This window comes from Sitophilus oryzae, unplaced genomic scaffold (genome assembly GCF_002938485.1).
Source record: "Sitophilus oryzae breed Bouriz unplaced genomic scaffold, Soryzae_2.0 scaffold_1396_pilon_pilon, whole genome shotgun sequence".
NCBI lineage: Eukaryota > Metazoa > Arthropoda > Insecta > Coleoptera > Curculionidae > Sitophilus > Sitophilus oryzae.
The window spans coordinates 2,109,203-2,134,787 of NW_022146055.1; the positions used below are offsets into that span (position 1 = coordinate 2,109,203).

Consider the following 25,585-nt stretch of genomic DNA (forward strand, 5'->3'; position numbering starts at 1 on the left):
GGACAATGGTGCCACAACCCACAACCGAACACAACCAAATTTGGCATTTGTCATTAGTGTCATTTATTGATGGTGGATTGATATTTTAATCCAAACTATATTTTTAAATGTTCTTATAACTGATCACAAACAGGAGATTTTATCAAGAAAGTGAATATTTCCGATAGAGGTAACTACTAATCTTCAATTTTTAGAGAAACCAGGTTGGTTACATCATTGATTTGTCTTAAAAACAACAGCGGCATAGGGCGTCCAGCCAATGTGTTTCTTATTATTCTAGGTAATTAATTGGAAATTTTCTGTACTAGGGAGAAAGATATTGCAAAATTAAATATCCTTTTTATAGTTTTTAAACAGATAAAAGCCAATAGTAGGCGAAAATTTATATAAAAGCTAGTTGTGTAGGTGAGCAAGTATATTTTTGTAGCAAGCCCGACTCAATAAACATTAGGACAGAAGTAGTCTGTTTAACGAGCCGGGAATATTTCGACAGACTACGTCCAAGATATTATATGGCAAAAAATACAATTTACCTGTGTATTAAACTGACAGATGACTGTTCCTGTCATGTATCTCTTTGTTGTACCTATACAGACTACAGACATACCTTCTTTCACCAGTAGGAATAATTTTAAAGTAAATATAATAGAAAATAATAATAATTTGAAATCATTGACAGTCTTATTGTTATAACTATTCTTCCTAATTGAATGACAGTGACAACTGAATTTGTGGAGAATTGAAGATATCTTTTTTGATTATGAAACAGATTGGATAATTTAATTTGTATGATATACTATTTATTGATATAATTATTGATATTATGTTACTAAGCCACAGTTGTTGCAATTATGTTTCAAAGGCATTTCAGAGAGAGTTACAACTACCAACTTTATTGATTACCATTACCAATTACTAGTATGTTTGTTATAATTAATATTATATTGATTTAATTATCAATTAAAACCAAGAATAAATTAATAGTTTTGAAGTTACTATAGTCTGTCCTGTGACAGTGACAGCTGTCTGTCATTTTAAAAATTAAATTGAATTTTCTCTCATTTTTAGGGTTCCATACCCAAAGGGTAAAAATGGGAACCCTATTACTAAGACTTCGCTGTCGGTCCGTCCGTCTGTCACAAAGCTCTATCTTATGAACCGTTATAGCTAGACAGTTGAAATTTTTACAGATAAAATGTATCTATGTTGCCGCTATAAGAACAAATACTAAAAACAGAATTAAATAAATGTTTATAAATAAAAAAGTACTTTCACTAAACATTATCTTTTAAGTAAGAATTTTACATAGAATCTTTCAAGTGGCCGCCTGGTTAGGCGTTAGGACTTTACGCTGCTATGACGTTGGAGCCGTAGTAAGGCAGGTTCGAATCCTAGTCAAGGCGACTTTTTTTTAATCGTTTTTTTTTAATTTTTACATATTTATTTTTACTTTTTACATATTTATTATTGATTAATACAATTTTTAGTAATGCGTTTCTTCATTTTTTTTTAAATTACTTATACGCGCATTCAAAATTTCAGCTAATTCAGAAAAAAAGTTTATAATAATATAGGGTCTAATGTTGTATAGATAATGAATGGTACGGAACCCTTCGTGCGCGAGTCCGACTCGCACTTGACCAATTTTTTGGATGTCATGTTGAAATTTTCCCTGACTTGTTGGACAGATTTATACTTATATTATCAGTTTTTTATACACATATCAGAGGGGTAGAAATAAAGTAAATTATAAGTGGTCTATGCAAGAAGCAGTTGATAGCAATTACTTCAAGGCTTTATATCCTAAAGACACTGTTATGACAGTAGAATGTTTAATCGCTTGGCTTGCCCTTTTCGTACAACAGGAAGTAATCATTGCCCTGTTTATCTATGATGATATTGGTAGTGATCAAACTGAAGTTAAAACAGGATAAACAGAAAGAAACGGAAAGAAAAAGCAGAATGATGTAAAAACAATGTTTTGGCATATGTGCAGTTTGATCCCCAAATTAGTACCAGGTTAATTGCCAGAGACTTGGGCATTGTGTTTTTAACAATCTATTGTTATAAGTTACTTGCTTTTCTTCTCTCAAAGTCCTATGAACAGTAGTGCGGGCTGCTTAGATTAAATTTGGACTTGGCAGCGATATCAACCGCTTTTTCAAATAATAGAGGCATTTTTAGAAAAGCAATTCAATGATAAAAAACGCTGCTATTTTAAAAATTAAAATAATAATAAAAATAAAAATAGTTTTAAATTTTAAAGCATGTGCCCTATCTCTCGTGGGGAGATTCTTCAAAAATACGATTTATTTTTTATATCAACATAGGTCCGATTCTGCTTTGTTTTGTAGCGACAGGGGGTTAGTTTTAATTTTTTTTTTCAATTTACTCTGATTTTCTTCCAACGGCTTTTAGTGTTTTGAATAAAATTTTGGTGGTAAAAGTTACTAAAAGTGCTACATATTGTAATGCTAAAATTGTCTACAGATTCATCAGGGACGTGCATATGGGTTATCACTGGAATATTTTTGTAAAAACAAACTTGTGCGCCATTGGCTTTTTTTCTGTTGTTAGCAAAATTATGTAGGCCGTTTATTGCCGATTAACAGTTGTATCTTTGTAGATTGTCGATTTTGATCTCCTTGATGAGATCACGAAATGGTTCAAGAGAAGCAGTTTTATTAATCACAATTAATAAAATTTAAGTTAAATTAATAACTAAATATAATAAAATTAATTATTATTTATTATTATATAATTTTATTAATAACTTATTTATTTAATTTTTTTTCATATTTTTATAGAGTACTTATTTAACTTGTTGGTCAGTTAATGACATTACATTTTTTTAAATGTTATTAGACTTAGATTAAGACAATTAATAAAATTGCGTTTCTTTTTGTCAAGGAGTCCGAAATCAACAACATATCGAGACAAAGTTTGTAAAAAAAAAAATGACTGCAACAAAATGGGGACACTCTACTTTAAATTGGACCAATATTATTTATATTTTCAATTCCAGATGTCCTGGTCAGGGTGGCCCACACCCGGAACTGCACTTCCGGGTGTCGTATCGGCACCTCCAATTCAATCAGCGGTGTTGCCAGGTATTGCTCCGACTCAAATGATCGCACCTGCAGCTAGTACCGCTTTACATTACAACCAGGATCAGTGGGCTCAGATGCAGCAGCAGAATTGGCAGCAATGGGCTCAGTGGCAACAGCAATATCAACAATGGCATCAGCAATATGGAGCAGAGGTATTTGATCATATATGGTAGAGATATATAGACCAGAAATGTAATAAAATATGTAGCAAATCCTAGTAGGATATAGGCAAGTACTCACCTTTGTAAAAGGTCTGAAGATTGGTACTTGCAGTTATCATGCTTGTCGTTCTCTGTTTTGATTAGAATGAAAAAAGATACTGTTTTTTTGTACGTATCTTACTGTCCTTCTGGTGTTTAGAAAATGTCTCCACTGTAACTGTTTATTTTATAATGATTTTTGTTTGACGGCGCAAATGGTTTTTTCATTTTGAGACTGATCGATATCTGTCAACAGGGTGTTGACACGAAACTACGATACTATGAAATACCGTAGTGACGTCTACAGTCTGGTTTATGTCATTTTTACATGAAAGAATGAGCATGAGAATATATTCTGCGATGTAACATTGAACAATAGTTTTACAGACTTTACTTAGATATCAATTATTTTACGTTAGGTAACAAGTCGGACCACTGAGGTTTTGTTTAACAGACTATTTTAATTTGTACTTATCACTCTCACGTGTAGGCTGTGTTTACAGTTGTATCTTGATAATGAAATAGATAGAAGGGTTTATGATTCCTCCTCCTCTGCAAATGAATTTATTAGTTCACGTTCAGAACGTTGTGTTAGCAAAATAAATAAAGACAATGGAAGTTAGAAATTCTTTTAGTGTCAAAAAATAATCTAACACATTAGCCTATAATTCCGTCGTATTTAAACTTTAAGCAACTAAAATTTTTTTTGATAGTTGAACCGTTCACACCTAGTTTCTAAAAAACCTTTCTAAAAAGAGGGAACATCATAATTTCAATTTTCGTGTCAATTTCAAAGGTCGAAAAAAATTAAAATGAGTGCTCTAACCACAGAAATTATGCATTATTATTTATTATAGGTGTATAATCTTTAATGTATATTTTTGATAAATTTTGTGAATATTCTATTCCAGTATAACAAATCGATGAACGCGATGACTACTAATCCTCCCCCGCCTCTAATGGACACAAACACTTCTGTACCTCCACCTCCACCGAACGAAGCAAAGCCTCCTCCACCCCCACCACCAGAAGACTCCGTTCAGCGCCCTCAGCAACCCTCTGGCTACATGACAGTACCCCCACCAGCCCAACAATACACCACAGCCCCTCCCACTCATGCTCAGACCAAGCCGCAGTGGTCCAATACCAACAAAAGAACCTACAGTCAAACCCAAGGGTCTGAACAGCCTGAAACTGCTAAAAGACCTTTATTGGATAATCCAGCTCAATGGAATAAACCTGTTCCTGCTCCTGTACAACCTCCAGTTCAAACTCATGCGCAGAAAGTCGCTGTTAACTTGGAGGAACTTACAGAGGCGGAGAAAAAGTTCGATAAAGAGTTCGCAGCATGGGAGGCGCAGTTTAATAAATGGAAAGACCAAAACGCGAATCATCCTGATCAAACTCAGTTTATGGAGTATGAAAAGAAGTGGGAATCATGGAGAAACTCTCTTTTGGACAGGAGAGAACAAATGAGGAAGAAAAGACTAGCTTTACAGGCTTCTGTATCTCCCAAACCAACTTCAACGGCAATTCCTCAAGTTTTCAATGAACCACCTCCAACAAACTTGATGTCAAAGCCTCCACCTTCGATTCCATTGGCTCCAGATGTTTTTTCTAAACCTCCTCCAACTCAAAACAATGAACCTCTGGCTTTTAAAGCAAATAAAGGAGATTCTTTAATAATTGAAGGTGAAACTAAATCAAGCTTTTTACAACCTTCCTCACCTTCAGCAGAGGGAGGTATCCCTGGATTAGATCTAGTTAAAGAAGACATACCTGACGAGAAACCACCTTCACCAAAGAAACCTGACTTTGATGCAATTTCCAAAGGAATTAATACAATTTTAGGCGATCCTAAACTCATGAACATGCTATCTATGGTGTCTCAAAAAAAACCTTCGTCCGAAGAACAGCTACAGCCCAATAAAGCAGAGACTGTAAATAATTTTGACGATCAAACTCAGATGAGTTTCGCCAGCGATCAGGAGGGTTCAAGGTTTAGTGGAGGTTATGAGAAGTTTGGTGGTCAAAATGACAGGTTTAATCAACCTAGGAATTTTGAAAATGATAGATTTAGAGGTAATGAGAGGAATTTTGAACCTCACCCTCCTCCTAACCTCGGTAATGACAATAGGTTTAGGGGAAATGCAAATAGTTTTGATGGGAATCCTAATCAAGGATTTAGAGGTAATTTTAATCCAAATGATCGGTTTAGAGGAAACGGAATTAACCAGAACAACTTTAATGAGCCTCCTCCGAGTAATTTTAGATCCAATGAACCACCAAATCGTCTGTCAAACTTCGGAGATGACAGAAGGAGTCAGAATTTCGGTAGGAACAACAGTTTTGATAATAATCAGAAGTTTTCTAGAGATTTTGAAGGTAACAGGGGCGGTTTTAATCAGAGGGGGAGAGGTTATAATTATGACGAGCAGTATGACGAGTATAATGAAGGAAATTACTATGGAGCTGAACCTAGGGAAGACGAGAATTGGAATGAAGATGACGAATATGATAAGTACCATAATATGTTTGAGGAGGATGATAATAATCGGGGTTATGATGATAACAATCAAGGTTATGCTGATAATAATCAGGGTTATGATGATAATAATCAGGGTTATAATGATAACAACCAGGGTTATGATGATAATAATCAGGGTTATGATAATCCCGAACCTGTGAAGCCTGTGCAGGAAGAACCACCTCCGGTGGTTGAAGAAGAGCCATTATTTGTACCGCAACTTGTGGTGGACTACGAGCACAAACCTTTAAAAGAACGTAAGTAAATGTGTTTTTGAATTAAATTTATGTTATTTTTTAAGATTAATTTTTATAACAAGCTTTTACTTAACGTGTAATGTTCCATATGTAAGTTATAATTTTTAAAACGTATTGTCTAGGTGTACAGGGTTATCATTTTAGTTTGACACACTTTTAAAAGCTTATAACTTTTTTGTTTGTTGGGTTAAAGCATTCATTCAAAAAACATGTTGTAGCAGTTTCAGCCAAGTTTTTGCGAGTGTTGTCAAAACGACAGTAGGTGTCACGTCAGATTTTTAAAACTAAAAAAAAACTTTTTAAATGGGACACATTGTATATTAGTAGCGCATTAGGTAGTCCCCTTTTCTCCGAATTCAAAAATGTATCACACATGTGCATTCTTCTTCTTAATTTCATTCAAGATTGACAAAAGCATGTAAAAACAATTAATTAGAAGAATCAAGATAATTATAAATGGTTTTGTTTCCAAATTATGTTTGTTAGTTTGCCTTATCAATGAAGCACAACACATTAACGAACAAACAATTTTATTAATACTGACATAACAATAACAATAACTAGCTATAGAATTAAGAACAGTTATAGGTTAGTTAGTTAGTTGTTTTTACATGCTTTTGTCGATCTTGAAAGAAATTAAGAAGAATGCACATGTGTGATACATTTTTGAATTCGGAGAAAAGGGGACTATCTAATGCGCTACTAATATACAGGGTGTCCCATTTAAAAAGTTTTTTTTAGTTTTAAAAATCTGACATGTGACACCTACTGTCATTTTTGACAACACTCGCAAAAACTTGGCTGAAACTGCTACATGTTTTTTGAATGACTGCTTTAACCCAACAAACAAAAAAGTTATAAGCTTTTAAAAGTGTGTCAAACTAAAATGATAACCCTGTACATTAACGTTTACTATACAGGGTGTCTCAATATTTCGTGAACATAGAACTACTACATATTTTTGGAATCAAAATAAGTCCCTTGGACGCAAATTACCTCTATACAAAAGTGCTTCGTTTGTCCGCTAGAGGGCATCAAACTTTAAAAAAAATAAACACCACATGAAACACATTTTCTCAAACATTTTAAGAACCGTTATTCCTATTTGAATGAGATTTGGGGTGCCTATGTTTTGCTAAGTCCTTTAACGTGAGACTTCAAGACAAAAATCAAGAAAAAGTAAGGGAAGGGTGAAACTACCCCCACCCCTACATAAATTTTAGTATAAATATTTTCCAACTTAACTGGCTACCGATTTTTTTTTGTATAATTGTCCTTTGTAAAAAAACGCCACACCGATCGCAGGGGTATTATTTTTAATTGATATTCATAGGTATCCAGAAAAAAACATTATTAACAATTGTTTTGCCTATTTTAGCTGAGCCTGAAGTTATTCTGGAACCAATCCGGAAGTTCGACTACCGTCATAAAAACGTCAATCGCATCCCATATCCTCAGAGACCAACCTGGCTGTACGGTTCCTTGAGAAACATCAGACAGTTTGATCCTTTGGGGAATAATAGGTTCCCTGGTTCATTTGAAAGGGATTTCAACTACCCACCAAAAAATCCCGTTGACATTAGAGAGAGGGATACTAGAATTGACACACTAGAAAGACCTATTGGGGGAAACAGGCCAGGCAGAGAGGAACCGGAAAGATCTTTTAGTGGAAACAGACCAAACAGAGATGAGCCGGAAAGGTCTTTTAGTGGAAACAGGCCAAACAGGGATGAACCGGAACGGTCTTTTAGTGGAAACAGACCAAACAGGGATGAACCGGAAAGGTCTTTTAGTGGAAACAGGCCAAACAGGGATGAACCGGAAAGGTCTTTTAGTGGAAACAGGCTAAACAGGGATGAGCCGGAAAGGTCTTTTAGTGGAAACAGGCCAAACAGGGATGATTTTAATAGGAGGTATTCGGATAGTTCGAGGAATTCAACTCCATGGAACAGTAAAGAGAAGAAACCAATCAGTGATAATAATAGGTAAGGGTTGTAGATAATAGTAGTACTAGTTAGTGCGTAAAGTTTCCGACCTCGGAGTCATACAAAACATTTATTTTTTTAAATACAGTAATATCACAGATTATACAGATCATAAACTTATAGTCAAAAACATTGTTTTTCGTGGTTCCAATTTTCGGAGTCGCGCACTAGTTAGGTTACTAGTTTGCGCACATGGCCCGCCCACTTATGGCCTCTAAAATTGGGGATAGCGCCTGACTGGCCTTGTGGCCGGCCCAGTTATTACGCTGTTTAAACGCGAGTTTATTTTTGCGCACAGGAAATTTTACTCGTTTGCTCATCGTTATAAAAAACAATTTTCGTACCACGAATTAGGGACAAGATTTTTATCTGTATACTTATAGGATACCTAATCTGTGGTAATAGTCTCCTTTACGCCATCCCATCATTAGTAGTTTCGAAAAAACTGGATGTATTGTCAATATGGCATTTTACCGCCAAGATGACCTATATTCTTGTATAGTCTGTTTACAAAAGAACCAAATTAGTTTTAATACCGCGTAGTTGATATCACCAGTGGCGGCTCGTCGGGGTAGGCAAGGTAAGCTGCGCGTACTCTACAATTTTGTCAGAATTTAAGCGATACATAGCAGAGTTGGTAAGTAACAGTTTTTCGCTTTTTTCACATATAACGGTTTTTTGGGGTGTGTCAGTCGATCTCGGTTGTGTGGTTAGGCTCGAAATGGGTTCAAAAAATAACGGTCATAAATAAACAATAGAATGAGTCACTATCGAGCAACCATCTATAACAGAGATAGAAAGCACAGCATAGACTTAACATTTTTGAAACTTGTCAAACTCTTGTTAAAAAGGTTATTTTTTAGCCACCAGTAAAGTTTGTATACCCTCTCGTATATGGTACTAAAAACTGGAGTATTTGTGAAATAAAGACATCACACGATAGGTAAAATAATAATAGTTTTTAGTACTGTAGAGAGATAAGGTCAAAAGATGTTTAACACATCTTTGTTTATTTTCTATTAACACACAACCCTAAACTATTTTTCTATAAAAAAATAACTCAATTAGATTGTTTGAGGATTAATACAGTTTTTTATATTTTGAAGTAATCATTTATCACTAAAATTTCAAATATATTAATTTCCCGTTTTGCATTAAAACTGTACCAACTTATTTCTTTGTAAAATAAAATAAATTACTTTGCATAGATAAATGAAACAAGTTTAGATTGAAAAGTGCCCATAAGGACAATGTAAATACTATTTGGCGCTATTCTTGCAACGGTCGCGACCCAAAGTTTTTGAAAATTTCGGGGTGGTTCGGTTTTTCCCGGAATTATATCGCCAAAAATTATTTATTCAAATTTGTTATTATTTTCTTTTAATTTTATAAATAATATACAATGTGTTGCATACAACACACTTTATTTTATATAAGGACATGTATGAAATACCTATGAAACATTGGAAACCGACGTTATGCCACGATCCACGATGGTTTTTGCAGTTCACAGTTCACAGCACAGCTTTTTAAGTTTTTAATGCCACTTTTTCACAATTATCACGGGTTGGAGTAAATAAAACTTAAATTAAACTCGCAAGATAGCAATAATTACTGTGAAAATGTACGCTACAAACACTTTGGGATTTTTTTCAATGAGAGCGGTTTAGATTTTGAAAGATTTTATAATTTTTGAAGATTCTGACTTTGACAAAAGATATGGACAAGAGAAAATTATTTCTGTTTTTGTTTGCGGTTGTTCTTAGCAACCGCTATAGCAGCGCCAGATCGCGTACAACGGTCGCGACCCAAAACTTTGACGGGCTTTCCAATCTAAACTTGTTTCATTTATCTATGTTACTTTGATATTCAAATGCCAGACATATCTATCACTGTCAAGGCTTTTGTCAATGGATATAGACTATACAGAGATTTTGTTGCATGCATATACATGGCGAGGTCAGAAACTTCAGACTGTAGTAACTACTGATGCAAAGATTGTAGGAGTATCAAAAATATAAATTTATTGTAATCGTCGCTACAGAGCTCTGCGCTTCGAACCGCCTAGCTCGAAACCTCTGGATTTGGAAGAATTGTCTGATGACGAGTGGAATGACGAAACAAATAAGAATCAAGACTGGAATGACAAAAGAAGCAAGAATCCACCCTCTAGACCCTTTAGCAGCTCCCCCGAGAAAAAGATTGTGGAACCTCAGGCAGTAGCTCCTCGAAACACGACTTTGGAGGAGTTGATTAATATTCCAGGACGTTTCAACCGACCTTCAAAAATAGTTATAATATTGAGGGGTCCTCCGGGCAGTGGCAAGACTTATTTGGCCAAACTTATAAAGGATAGAGAGGTAATTTTAACTGATAAGCGTAATCCAGCGATTTTTCACTGCTTTTATTTTAATTCTGTCTTTCGTTCAATTTTTCTCTTAATTTGTAACAGCACTATGAAGATAGGTTACATTATATTTTTTTACACTTTGAGTATTGAATTAGCCACAAAATACCTTAAGTTTCGGTTTCCTACAAAGCGGCACCGCAAAAGGGCTGTTGTAAGTTGAGACTAGCTACTAACGGCGTAACGTGGCGTCAGTACAAGGGAATGTAATAAATAACTGCAATTAATATTTTACCAACACAATCAAGTTTTTTCTTTTTTTATTTAAAGTCTTCAATTCTGAAGTTACAAAAATAAAATATACAAAAATCTAACAGGTTAAACAAATAATTAAACCAATTTAGGTAAAAAACAAAGCTGTGAAGTATCTGTTAATATAAATAGTAGACAAGACCAACAAAAAAGTTTATTGTGTGTCTGACAACCTTCTTACAACTACATAGCCAGTGTTTACTTTTATAAATATTTTCCCTAAAATGAGGAATACACGATTTTAGTTTAGTATTAATATTCAGAAAAATTCGTTTTGGAGGTAAATTTTAATTTTTCTGTATACACCATAGAACTTGAAGGATGATTGCAAAATTATTTCTATTTTATAGCCGCATTCAGAATCGGCCATCGCGAGGTGCTGCGCTATTTTTATTTTATATTGCGATCGAGATGTGTTTAAAAAACCGCTTCAACCACCGATTAAAACAGCAAACGGAAGACGTAATCGCGGCCGGAAAGTTCGCTAACCTCGGCTCGCGTTCGGCGGCGTCCAAGATGTAACGAGGACAGTCGCATCATCGCGCTGTCGAGATTTTTTTATTTTTAGCGTTTAGCGTAGGCTTTAGCGTTTGGTTTGGTTTGGTTTGGTCTATAAAACTCGACCCATACACACATTAAATAATTGAAATTAATTTAAATATTTGAATACATTTACTGAGGATTTTAATTTATTATAGGAAATCTCAGTGACTTTTTTAAGTAAAAACGGACTACAATATTTTGAAGGGCTGCGACGCATCATCCACATCAATGGAAGTCTCGCCGCTGCTAGCTACATGGCAAAAAAACGTGTGTGGACTTGCAAACCGGGGTGTGTTCAAAAAATACACATCGTATTTTCTGAAGCGGCCGTTCTGTACTTGGGGATATTGCAAGCACGATTTTTGACGGTGCTCCAGTACAGTGATTCTAGTGTTTTATATTTGATCTGATCTGCTTCAAAGCGAAAAGCGGCAGTATTTTAACGCACCGTATTTAATATTTTATTAGAATAATATTCATTTTCAAAGCGGCTGTCCATCGTTGGCAAAAACGGCCGCTATTTTACGGCACGGTTTTGTAGGAAGAAGCGGTACAAAGCGTCGGCTTTTTTAAGTACTTTACATTTTTTAGACTTAAAATACGCATATTCGTGATTAAACTCCACTTTACAAGTTAAAAATACGTAGGTGGCGCCCCCTACAAATTACTATTGACATAAGATCTAAAATTGACATCGAAGTCAAATTTCTCATGTAAAAAAAAACCCAGGCACTAATTTTCATCCAAATATCGACTTTAGCATAAAGATCGAAATAAAAATGAAACTTTAAAAAAAACTTGCATTAGTTTAATTATCATTATTCAATTCGGACCACCCTGTATATTTTTTTAGCCAATCTCTAATACATATAGTTTTTGAGAAAAAAAAGAATACGTCTAAAATCATTAGCTTGAATGTGTATTGCAAAACGATAAATTTTTTTAACATGGAATATATGTTTATTAGGTTGAAAATGGTGGTTCCGCACCTAGAATTTTATCCCTAGATGATTATTTCATGGTAGAACACGAAAAAGATGTTATGCAAGATGGAAAAATAGTAAAAATCAAAGAGATGGTCTACGAATACGAGGCAGAAATGGAGGAAACGTACCGGATGTCTCTGATCAAATCCTTCAAGAAAACCATCACAGACGGTTACTTTAACTTTATAGTGGTGGATAACGTTAATCAAAAAGTGAAAAACTTTGGCGAGATGTGGAGTTTTGCTAAACAGAGCGGTTTTCAGGTAAGTGGTTGTTGAAGCAACTTCATTGTGTGATACACGATTGACGCAGTAAAATATGTTAAATTATACAGGGTGTTTCAAAAAGTGTGAGCATGTAGGTTAGGGTAACACTCTGTTGTATTTCATTTTTGGGTTCCTTCTTAATTACTTTACTTGGCCTTATGCTTTTTAATAGTTGCACAGAAATATAGTATATTTTGCAACCTATAGATTATACCAAATAAAGTTTTAGTCACGTGATTAAGCTTCACCGGCACAGCGTAGCTGACTTTTACATATTATCCTTTATCAGATTATTTTAGGAAACAAAAATTAATTTTTATTTAAAATTTAATTATAAATATGTACACATTTATTATTTATATCAACGAAACTCACCTCGCACCAGCACAAGGGCTACAGCATAAGGGACATAAAGGGCCATTATTATTGCGTTCCCGTTCAAAAAAAAGTGTATTTTGTACACTTCGGTATTTTGTACACTTCGCGCTATAAGCTGTTGTAAAAGGAACAATTTTCGACTACAAGATCTACTAGTAAATGTTTTTGACCTTAAAATATGACTTAAACCCAAAACTCGTAATTCAAAACTAAACTGTCAAAACGAATGAAAATATCAGAAAATAAATATGGCAACTTGACATTTTTACAGCACAGCTTCCACCTGAATCGCCAGCTGGAAACTTAAATACCAATTAGCCAGCCCGGCGCGGCGCGGCGCTGGTTGTTGGCAATAACTAATTTAATAATGGCGCCCTCGATGACGTAACTAAAAGTTTATTTGATATCGCTTGTATATGTTTTGCCTGATGTTAAAATTGTATCGTCAACGATTTGTGTAAGTGACGATATTGTAGAATCCATGTTTAGCAACATTTTCCTTTTTAAAAAGAGGAGTCTACGGAATTTTAGGTATATATCTGTGAACTGGACCTCGATCCTCAACTATGCTTCCGTCGTAACATCCATAACCGTAACGAGAAGGATATTGAGGATTGCATAGCCGGATGGGAACCAACTCCGCAACATCATCCCAGCATAGACCCTACCACATTCTTGGAGAGTTTCAGCGCCATTACGGAGGTAGAGATGGAGGAAGTTGAACAGGAGGACAATGGACGCGAGGAAGAGGTGGAGGTAAGCCCTAGGCCGACATAGGTGGAGAAACAATAACTTTTTTGCTATACATTTATGTAATCTCGAAAAATGAGGTGGTTTAATATTAACTTAAATATTTGTTTTATGTTATCCGAGTTATTTGTATGTGAAGAATTTACAAATATTGGTTGACAATTTTTCAAACTTATGCTTTATATAAGATGTTTTGTATACATGTTCGGTTTTGGTTTGGTTTGACACGCGACAGCACACTTAAATTATTTATTAAATAGCTAAACACTGCAATACACTACTTAAGAACACTAAAAATTACAAGTTACAATAACGACTATTTTCTTTACAACCACTTCCGATCCTTCGAAGTTTATTCAAAATGTCACTTTTTCCGCATGTACCCACAGATGGCACTTGTTTGTTCTGGAATTTCTTTGAATAAGAAGACTAATGAACGAGCATATCAAAAATCTTAGGTCCACCGCGATGGGACTCAAATATGGCCGACTTAAATTCCTGTTTATCAGTGCCGTTCTAATTTTATTTAAAAAACGAAAAACTATGATGTAGGGTAGACGTGGGGTAGACTCATTATTTTTTTTTATTTTACGTTGTGAATAAATGTTGGTAGTTATTAAAATTGTTATAAAAACATATTATTATAATAAAAATAGATAAGTTTTAATAATTATTTATTAACACAAACATCCGATACACTACTGAAGCAGGTAAGTCAAATTGACGTATCTAAATTCTTTGACATCTAATCTTTGACAAGTAGTAAATAAAAGCAAAAATGCAAGAAACCATATATAATTAGTTAATTTAAGTGAATTTCATAAATGATCGGTTTACTACACGTATGTGTATATTATATAGTTGTAACTAGCACTAGCGAAAAGTTGTTCCATTATTTCACTCGATTTTTGTCGACATCTACCGCACGCTACACAACCAACTATTTTAGAGTCTTTTTCGATAAATCGCGATAGTGTCACTGTTAATTTAAGTTCTGCCACAATTTCCATCTAGATTTACTACCTTTATACAACTATCAGTAGTAGAATACATGATAAATAACATAAAATAAGCTCCGTAAAGACTGACAAATCCACAAAATTTCAAATCAAATTCAAATGTGTCAAATGAATCGTTAAACAGAACTGTAAAGGATCCCCACCCTAGAGTCCTTTTTCCGCCCACCATGCATGAATGGATTATGCTCCTTCCTTAGTCTTCTTATTCAAAGTGGAATTTATACCATAGTGAGCCATCTCTAGATCCTCTTCACATCCGACATTAGGGTTTGGTCGTTTCCTGTATTATTGAGAGATGTCGCTAGTTACCTTTTACCTAGTTTTTCACACACATATAAACTATACCTCTGGCATATACCGAGTTGGTAATTTTAGTAGTGTGATCTGGATTTTAACGTGTAAGACAGTGAAGTAGGCAGCTTAATGGAAAATAAAATGTTTTAAAAGAGATAAAAGTTGTGTTGATACATTTCTTCTATGCGGTATTGCCGGATTTTGCATCAAAAACCGGCAATACCGCACATGTAGGCGTTTATGGAAAATGTTGCATCTAGGGTTGGAACCTTATTTTTCGCAATTAGTTACTGATTTTACTACAAATAGAATAAATTATATTTAGCTTAGATATATTATCTTCATTTCAGTAGTATACATGAAAGTTTTTAAAATAGTTTTTTTTCTTCACAAATTTTCCTACAAACGTGAAAACCGGCAACACTGTATGCCGCATTTGATTTTGTCTGTGTCTGTCAACTCTGTCTGTCATTTAAGCTTGGTTAAGTTTGACACGGGTAGTGAAGGACGATCGTGGCCCACACTTTGGTGGACCACGCCTCATGTCAACAGTAGATTCGCGAAAGAAGAATAGAAACGAATCATTACTAAAGACGCCACGATCGTGAATAAGCAAATCAAACGTGTTAGATATGTCACGAACCAAATATCAAATCGATAGTGAATAAGAAGTCGCAGAAGAAGTTGAGGTAAAAAAGGCATATTTTGCACTATTCTCACATTAGAAAATATTGATTGACTTCCGATTATAATCTTTGTTGCAAAAAAAGTTCGAATATTTAATTTTTACATTTTTTTAATATATTTTAGTATATGATTATAAAAATTAACTTCATATGCATAACAAAACCATAATTAAAATAAATAAATATAAATTCAATTTTTATATACAGTAATGACTCGGAAGTAAATTAGAAATGTCTGATGAAAAGACGTAAAATAGTAAATATTGGCAACTCTGTGAAGATATATTGGCATGAATACCACAATTAATTATTTTCATTCGTCTTTTAATGTCGTAATATTTGGCACATTAGTGTACAACCTTCCACGAAATGAACTTTATAAAAGACTGACACATTTGCCGTGTAAACAGCCTACGATCGCTGGACGATTTTTCTTTTTCACGAATGGCTTTTTGGTACTTTTGTAGCTCACGAAAGTGTGAGACACGATCGTGCTTCACTACCAGTGTCAACTTAGCTTTATATTATTCTCGGTCTTAAATCCAGACCACACTTCTAAAAAGACCAAATCGGTAGACATATGTAATTATGGAAATGAATTATAAGGTTCATATAACATCTCTGTGATGTGGCAAAATTCACCGGATTTTTCCTTTTTTTCAATATTTTGACACACAACTTGTTTTAGAAAGGAACAACCATTAGAAGATAATATTACGTATAATAACTTGACAAACTAAAAGAAGAAATCGCAGCAAAATAGTCATATCTGCAGAAGAAGAAACTTTGGTTTTACAAAGTTTTTTCTTACCTTTGCTGTTATGCCAAACTAGGAAGCATGTTAAGTAACATGCTTGCCAACATGTTGATTAATCAACACACACCATACTTGTTGATTACCCCATTTGTCAACACGTTGCCCAACTTACTTCCTAGTCAGTGGCGTACTAAAGTTGGATTGCTGCAGATTCGACATATTTAGCACCCAGTGACGTTTTTTATTCCCAGTGTTAAAGCTTGTGTTTGGAGGACCAAGTTTTCCGTCAAACAACTATTTTGCTAACTACTATTTGTACGGGTTGATAGATCATTGGAAGTAGTGGGTGGCTTTTCGAAATTATATAGAAAAATCAATATAACTTTTCAAATGTGTGTAATCATATATATAAACATCACACATATAAACATCTTATACCGGGATCGGTATAAGTCAGGCAACGCTCTCGAAAAATCAGCATAATATGTCCGGCAACGCTCATAAGTCTGGCAACGCCCACTAAGCATGTTCGTGCGTCAGACAGTTGTTTCTGTGTCATAATATGTAAGATAACACTTGCTTGTCCAATAGACGCGTTTTCAGAATGAATAACCTGATGAATGGTTGCCTGACTTATGCCGACCTCGGTATAAAGAAAACATTGTCAACCTTTACAATTTTATAAAATTGTATCTCCATGTATGGGTTAATGATATTGTGCTGAATTCATAAATGAACTAATGATTTTTGCCCCCTAGCAAACAGGTACATAAAAACGTAAAAGATATAATTTATAAAATTGATTGCATTGATCGTTTTGCGATATATTGCTAAAAATTCAGTCTTCACAGGACCATATTAGAAGCAAATGGGACACTTTCGACTGTTCTATAAACAACCTTGGTAAGTTCCTTCTTATAAAACGGAAGTAAACACTTTATTACGGGAGTTTTTAACGTCTATCACTAGGAATTTTGATATTAATTGAAATATTTTTGTCAACATATTATGATAACACATGATTTTTGTTGGACATAGTATCAAGATCCTCATTTACCAATTTTAAGAGGCGTTATTATATTTGTGAATATTGTATTGGTATACATATACACTGTTTATATCATTACAATCTGTAATATAATATAATAACTCCATTAGTATATTGATAATTTACGACTTACATGAGCAATAAGAGCAAGTAGTAGAAGAAATAAAAAATACGGTTAGAGTGGAATAACCCATAATTTTTGATGTCGTATCAATGTTTAACAAGAACTTAAGCAAACGTCTATATCTCTGTGTGGCGGATTCATCTCTCCAAAAAGTCCTATGGATATTTCTCCACTCTAAGAAAATCTATACTAATATATAAAATCCTTAAGTGACTGACATACTGATTAATCACGATCCTGCTCAAACCACTCAACATAAGAAGCTCAATTTTGGCATACAGGTTGATTCTAGGGTGTAGAGGTTCGATAAGAAGGGATTTTTCGAAATTCCAGTTCTAAGGGGGTGAAACCACCCCTCAAATATTACAATATTTTTTATTTTAAAAACGGTCAAGTTTCCGAAAAAACGCTTAAACACGATATTTTGTTTTGTTTTTTTACATATTTTAAGATTTTTTAAAAATGTATACAGGGTGTTTCGAAAAATCTGGTCATTGATTAATCACGATCCTGCTTAAAACGCTTGACGTAAAAGCTGATTTTTGGAAAACAGATTGACTTTAGGGTGTAGAGGTTCGATAAGAAGGGATTTTTCGAAACTCGAATTCTAAGGGGGTGAAACTATCCCTCAAATATTAAAATATTTTTTATTTAAAAACCGGTGAGTTTTTCGGAAAAACTCTTAAAAACGTATATTTTATTTTGCTGTTTTACATATTTTAAGATTTTTTATTAATTTATACAGGGTGTTTAATAAAATATGACCATTGAGTAATCACGATTCTGCTTAAACTGCTTGACGTTTAAAGCTGATTTTTGGCAAATGAATTGACTGTGGGGTGTAGATTTCGATAAGGAGGGGTTTCTCGAATCTCAAATTCCAAGAGGGTGAAAACGCCCCTCAAATATTACAATATTTGTTATTTAAAAAACGGTTAGTCTTTCGGGAAAACGCTTGGACAAGCATAATTTATTTGTTTTTTTTTACAAATTTTGAATTTTTTTAAAAAATCATACAGGCTGTTCCAAAAAGTTGGGTTATTGATTAACCACGATTCTGCTTAAACTGCTTGACGTAAAAAGCTTATTTTTGGTAAACGGATTTTTCGAAAGTCAAATTCCAACGAGATGAAACTGCCCCTCAAATATTACCAAGTTATATAATAATATCGCCATATTGTTTTTTCTCATGCTGACATAAATGTGAGAAAATTTTATCCAGTTTGTATGTTAATGGAAATTCTTGCTTTGCTTTAACATCACCATTACAAATGATTAATTCGACGCGAACGAAGTCGCTGGTAAACGCTAGTCTAGAAAATAAAACAGTTATTACAGTGGCGAAACACCTATAGGTATTTTTTGGATAGAAGAACTTAAGACACGCTACCACTCTGAAAAACTTCAGCGATAGTTATAGTAAAGATTGACCTTGCAATGTAAGTGGTAGAAATATCTTTTTGAACTGACATAGTCTTTATTTTTTAAGTTTTACACAGCGTTGTAGTCAGATATAATATCAATGACTGTTATCTAACTATAACTTAAATCCTAAAACTACTGAGTTTATACAGGGTGTCCCAGAAATAAGTGCAAATATTTTAACTGGTAGTATATTTCGGCATCAGAAACATGCCTATGAGGTTTTATTTGCGAAAAAAATTGAAAATTTGGAATTTTTTGAAAAAAATGTTGGAAATTTTTTAGTTTTAAGTTAAAAAACATAATTTCTTGATAATATCGCAACATAGGTTGTAGATTAAATTTACATGAAAGAAAATACCGAAAAGATCAAGCCGTTCTCAAAATTTAAGCAAATTAAATTTTCAAAGTAAAATAACTCGGTTGTTTTGGAGTTATTTGAAAAACGGCAAAGAGAAAAAATGTTTCTTTTGACCAGATCTACCACCCCTTAAAATACTTGCACTTATTTCTGGGACACCCTGTATACTAGGGCATTTGTCCGTGACAGAGTTGGGTGTAGTTAAGCGTGAGATTGTCAAACTGGGACGATTTTTATGTAATTTCACAGTTGAATCATTCTCATGCAATCAAAATAGAAATAGTCAAAACATTATGTAATCAAGCAAACATCATGGGCAGTAAATCTGAACTGAATAATCTAGGTGAATGGCTTGCTTTAGTATACAGGGTGTCCCAGGCTGAGCGTGCATTAGAAGTTTCTAGAGAACCACAATATCTAGATCGGAGATTTTTTGCACATCATTGTTTTACAACGAGATCTATCGATTAAAATATTTTCAATATGGCGGCACTTCCGGAAATACCGGAAGTTGACAGCAACTTTCTTATTTTAAATAGGTGCCCCCATTTTTTATTACATACTTAAATTCTCTGTAAAATTCTATGAATATTGATTTTAAACACTCTATATCTTACATTAACCCTTTTTGAGAAAAAAAATATTTAAAATTTTTGGACGAAAAAAACTACCTGTCAAAAAAATTTGTATAGCCTAAAAGTCAAATTTAATGATTACCACAGCCACTGTGACAAAGAGAAGACATGTGGCTATCTATTTCAAAAATTAAATTGTTCAAATGTCATATAATAATGGCGGTAGCTGTCATGGAAATGAGCGATTAAAAAATTATCATAAATCATTTTTTTCAAATGGAAATCCACTTTTTTTATTTTACTAATGAAACGGTTTTTTAATTCGTTACTTTTTAACTATACATGTTCCTATATCTAAAATAAATCGTTTTTAAGTTATTTAAGATTTAGTTTGAAAACGTATATTTTTCTTCATTTTATCTAGCTTCCTTTGACATTAAGTGTCAAACGGTCAGACAATTTAGTTCCATCTGTCAGAAAACGAATTATTTGAATTTCCTATAGTATAAATACTGCCTGCTTAAGAATTTAAAAAGTGTATTTATAAAAATATATCTCGTATTTTCGCTCTTTAGTCGTATTATATCTAATATATGTATAGTTGATATTATCAATAATATTCCGTATGATCGAAAAAAAAACAGCGCAAAGTTAGCTCGAAAATGATGCTGCTTTTTGAACAAAGCGTTTCAATATGACATGGCCAGATCTATTATTTTACATCACTTGATGTTTAAAGTCATAGGCTACTGGTTAAAATCAAGAAAAATATACGCTTTAAAACGAAATCTTAAATAACTTAAAAGCGATTCATTTTAGGTATAGGAACATGTATAATTAAAAAGTCAGGAATTGAAAAGCCTTTCCACTAGCGAAATAAAAAAGTGGGTTTCCATTTGAAAAAAATGATTTATGATAATTTTTTATTCGCTCAATTCTATGACAGCTCCGGCCATTATTATATGACATTCGAACAATTTAATTTTTGAAATAGATAGCCACATCTTTTCTCTTTATGGCATAGTGGCTCTGGTAATCACTAAATTTGACGTTTAGGCTATACACATATTTTTGACAGGCAGTTTTTTTCGTTCAAAAAATTTAAATATTTTTTTTCTCAAAAACAGTCACTGTTAGATATAGAGTGTTTAATATCAATATTCATAAAATTTTACAGAGAATTTAAGTACATAATAAAAAGTGGGGGCACCCATTTAAAATAAGAAAGTTGCTGCCACCGTCCGGTATTTCCGGAAGTGCAGCCATATTGAAAATATTTTTAATCGATAGATCTCATTGTGAAACTATGATGTACAAAAAATCTATGAGCTAGCTGTTGTAGTTCTCTAGAAACTTCTAATGCACGCTCAGCCTGGGACACCCTGTATAAGCTGAGTAGTTTTAGGATTTAGTTTACACTTGATAACGTCAGTGATAAATCTGACTGAAACGTGTAAAATGTCTAATTATGAAGATATTTTTATTCCTTAATTCATTATTGGTCTACCACTTTTAAATAAACGTTGCATGATTGATTAACAAGTTTTTTAGCTCTACTTCTCTGTGGGAATTTTTTATTAATTTTGTCAAAAAAAAATAAATTTAATAAAAAAACGTGACTATTTCATGGAAAACAATTTCTTTGTTTTTCACGAAAAAGAAAATTTCAAAAAAAGATTTTCCACTCATTTCGTTTGTGGTCATTTTAGTACCATTTTGGAGTGATATTTTTACATTGAAAGGTCGATATACCTCATCGTAAATACAGTTTTTAGTCAACGGTCGCATATTGTTATGTTGCAGCCCGACTTGACGGCGTCAGCAAACCCATACGCTCCTCAAAGTCCATGGAGGAGTACCTTCAGCTCGACGACGAATGGACAGAACCCACCAAACCGCTCAAACCAGGACAGAAAAGGGTATATACAGTTGTTTATGATCGTCAAATTTACAGTTTTCTAAATTTATGAAATAATTCAGGATGTTCTTTTTGTGTTTGTTACCCATAGATTAAATAAAAATATACCGATCTGTTTATCGAAACTGGACGAATGGATTTTAACGTGTTAGACAGTGATGTAGACAGCTTAAATCAAATGAATTAAAAAGAGATAAAAGTTAGGTTGATACTTCTATCCGGTATTGTCGGATTTTGTATCAAAATTTCTAACCGCACAAGTAGGTGTTTACGAAAAATGTTGCATCTAGGGCTAGAACTTTATTTTTCACAATTAGTTACTTATTTTACTACTTTGCTATATATTCTTAAAGAACTGTCTAACACAAATGAGGATTATTGAATAGCTTATTTATATTATTATGTATTATTTTATTTCTCGTACGAACCGACAAGACTGTATGCCGCTCTTCATTTTGTCTCTCTGTCTGTCAACTGGTCGTATGCATTAAAGTACAGACCACGGAAATAAAGTGAGCAGTGCTAGTATGTGTAGATTCGTGACTGCAATGGGCAGAGTTGGGCTAAAACGAGAAATCGCATTAACATGTATACCTGTGTCCGTGATTTTTTATTTGGCGCAAAATTAATTCGTTAACGTGAATTATACTGTTAACGTTAATTTTTAGGTTAGGGTTATGCTGTTTTCATAATTGCGCGGTAAACCTGTCCGATATATTTATTTAGTGCTACTTTTTTACTTCGACCGCCATTACACTATGGATCTTTTTCATATCACAACTAGTTTGTGATGCCGACCGTTGCGGAACACCACCGTATAGCGACTGGCTAAGCCCTTATCATATCATAAAAAAATAATGAAATTATTTATTTATAATAAAAGTACAATGTGATCTACTATTTTCCCTTCCATTAATAAGCCTCTTAGAGGTGGGAATTCTAGTTTATTCTGAGGAACTAGTTCCTTAGTTCTAGTTTCTCCAGAGAAATAGTTCCTTGAACTAGATCTTTAGTTCACATTAGTTCCTGACTAACTTTGACATCCCCGTTGCTTGCTTATGGGTTTTGTTATAAGTCGGAACTATTCATAGTATGGTCTGTATAATTTTATAATGTACGAAATATTACCAGACGTGTAGGGATCATTTCCAAAAAATGTTCAAAGAATAAACTAAAAATTATAAATAGTACCCACGACAATTTTCTGTGGTAATTACGCCGACCGCGGCCATAGACAAGACCGGATCGGTGAACTAGCGAACTATTGTGAACTAGTCTTTTAATTAGTTCCTTTCGGTTCCGGACCGATAACATACGGCTAGCCCTCTCCATTTCCGCCTAGCATCGGTCTACGATCGCGCTGGCCAATCCATCCGTGAACTAGTCTTTTATTTAGTTCCTCTAGTTCCTTTCGGCCCGGGAGCGATAACATACGGCTGGTACTCCCCATTCTTGTCTAGTATCGAGCTACGATGGCGCTAGCCGATCCGTCGCCGTCGCATATTATTGTATCTCTGTCACACTCGGTTCTCGGAATAGGTCTTGAGGAACTAGTCTTTTAAAAAACCGAGAACTACTTCCTTTCGTTCCGGGGTCGGAATAGTTCATTGGAACTAGTTCGTTCACTAACTACGCACCTCTAAAGCCTCTTATAATACAGGTGGAAACGTCCAGTTTCCAACTCAACATGACACGGCCTAAACTCGAAAGACTTTCGTTCCACGTAAGTTATTGAATAAATTCTAACTTGGCGATTTCTTTAGGTACGATGGGCCGACCTGGAGGAACAGAAACAACAGAAGAAGATGAAAGCGCTTGGTTTCGTTGTCGGCCACACAGACTGGAACAGGATGATGGATCCTACGAATGGCGAGAGCGCCCTCATCCAGACGAAGTATATCGAGCGCGTGCGCAAATACTGAACACAACCTAGTTTTTATTCTTCGGAGTTGGTTTATTCTTCGCTAGAGAACTCGTTAAGTAAGATTAATAAATTATAATTTTTATTATTATTTAACTGTCGCTTTTTATATTGAATCTGAGATTGGGGTTGGTCTGGATCAGAAGTTGACGTTTATGAATCATTATGTTTTAGAAATTTGAAAAGTTTCAAGCTTAAGAAAAAGGGATTTTCTTGTGTTGAATTGGCTAAATATATGCACGGTTACTCAGTGATAGAACAAAATTCATTATCTGAATTGTCGTAAGAGCTACAAAAAGTATAATAATTTTAGAGAATGGTAAGGTACCCTTCAAATAAATAAGAAAATTAATTTTGTTCTACCAATGATTCACCCTATACAGTGGCGTTAATATTATTGCTTAAATGTTAATTTATTTTATCACGTGGTAATTTCTCTGTATTATGGTCAGAGGATAAGTCTGATATTTTTGAAGGTTTAGAAATAAATAATGTGAATCAATTATAAGTTATTACTGGATGAATTTGATGATTTTGTATATTGTAATTGAATTTGATCTGTGAAAAATAAAGTGATGATAAACGAACTTGAAATTCAATATAGAGTTTTTTTAAATATATACAGGGTGGTCCGAACTGTATTTCGGAAACTTCGGCAGCATATTCTGTGGATAAAAATACATAAAAAAGTTCTTATAAATGTATGTCCTAAAATGCTTAGTTTTGGAGGTACAGGGTGTAGAAGTTTCATTTTTATTTCATTTTTTTCTAAATAATTTCTGAAGTAAAGTTAATATTTGGATGTAAATTGGTGTCTGGGAGTTTTTTGACATGAGAAATTTTATTTTGATGTTAGTATGACTCCTACTTGTAGAGGGCGCCACCTAGATATTTTTAACTGGTTTGAAAAGTAATACTTTTCGTCCGTATCTGTATAAAACTACTGAGTAAAAAAATATACATTGACGACGTCTTTCTCGAGATATTTGGAATCGAAATTATCAATACCTGTCATCATTATAAATTAAACATGTTGACTAAATAGTTATTAGAATAAAATCATAAATTTCAAATGATTTTGTGCCAAAAGTTCAACAGAAACTGTTTTATCATCATTTTTTTGCAGAAAAAATTATGATTCATTTAAAAAAATAAAAATTTCACAAATTTATTATTTCAGTCAAATAACTACCTACTCAACGTGTTTAATTTTTGTCAATAATGACATGTAATGACTATTTCCATTCTAAATATCTTGATAACGGTTGCTCGTAGCGATTTTTACCAAGAGTACATTTTTTACGTGAAGAATCCCGGAAATGTATATTTTTTACTCAGTAGGGTACGAACGAAAATTTGTTATTCTTCAAAACAGTTAAAAGGCATGGAAGTGTAATCAAAATCAAAGTCAAATTTCTCATGTCAAAAAACTCCCAGACACTCATTTTCATCTAAATATTGACCTTACTTCAGAAATTATTTGGAAAAAATCGAAATAAAAATGAAACTCTCTCCGAAACTAAGCATTTTAGGACACAATTATATGAACTTTTTTACTTATTTTTATTAGTAAAATATGCTCCCGAAGTTTCCAGAATACAGTTCGGACCACCCTGTATAGTGTGCAGTTATGAAAACTACATAATATATTAGTTTTAAAACAATGGTTAGTTTGAATCCTAGTATTTTCCTTTTTTATATCAATATCAAAAAAAATATATTGTATAAGGTTTTTTAAATCAATTAATAATATTTGTTTTTTTAATGTGATAATTCAGTTTGGTTCATTAAAATATGTT

At 33.7% G+C, this 25,585-nt stretch overlaps 1 protein-coding gene across 5 annotated transcripts; it reads left to right on the forward strand.

Annotated features, from left to right (window-relative positions):
* Positions 1–31: 31 nt before the first annotated feature.
* Positions 32–24,385, forward strand: LOC115875846 (YLP motif-containing protein 1-like). 5 transcript variants are annotated; one of them, XM_030891379.1, is made up of 11 exons: positions 32–169; positions 3,026–3,262; positions 4,222–6,094; positions 7,473–7,938; positions 7,981–8,079; positions 10,124–10,439; positions 12,249–12,530; positions 13,443–13,667; positions 17,269–17,320; positions 21,751–21,866; positions 23,629–24,385. In XM_030891379.1, exons 2-11 carry the CDS (start codon positions 3,026–3,028, stop codon positions 23,785–23,787), a joined length of 3,825 nt encoding a protein of 1,274 aa, XP_030747239.1. In that variant the 5' UTR covers positions 32–169; the 3' UTR covers positions 23,788–24,385. The 5 variants fall into 5 exon arrangements, with proteins under 5 accessions (XP_030747239.1, XP_030747237.1, XP_030747240.1 ...); XM_030891377.1 differs by having other exon boundaries at positions 33–203; positions 7,473–8,079; XM_030891376.1 differs by having other exon boundaries at positions 34–169; positions 7,473–8,079.
* Positions 24,386–25,585: the final 1,200 nt, after the last annotated feature.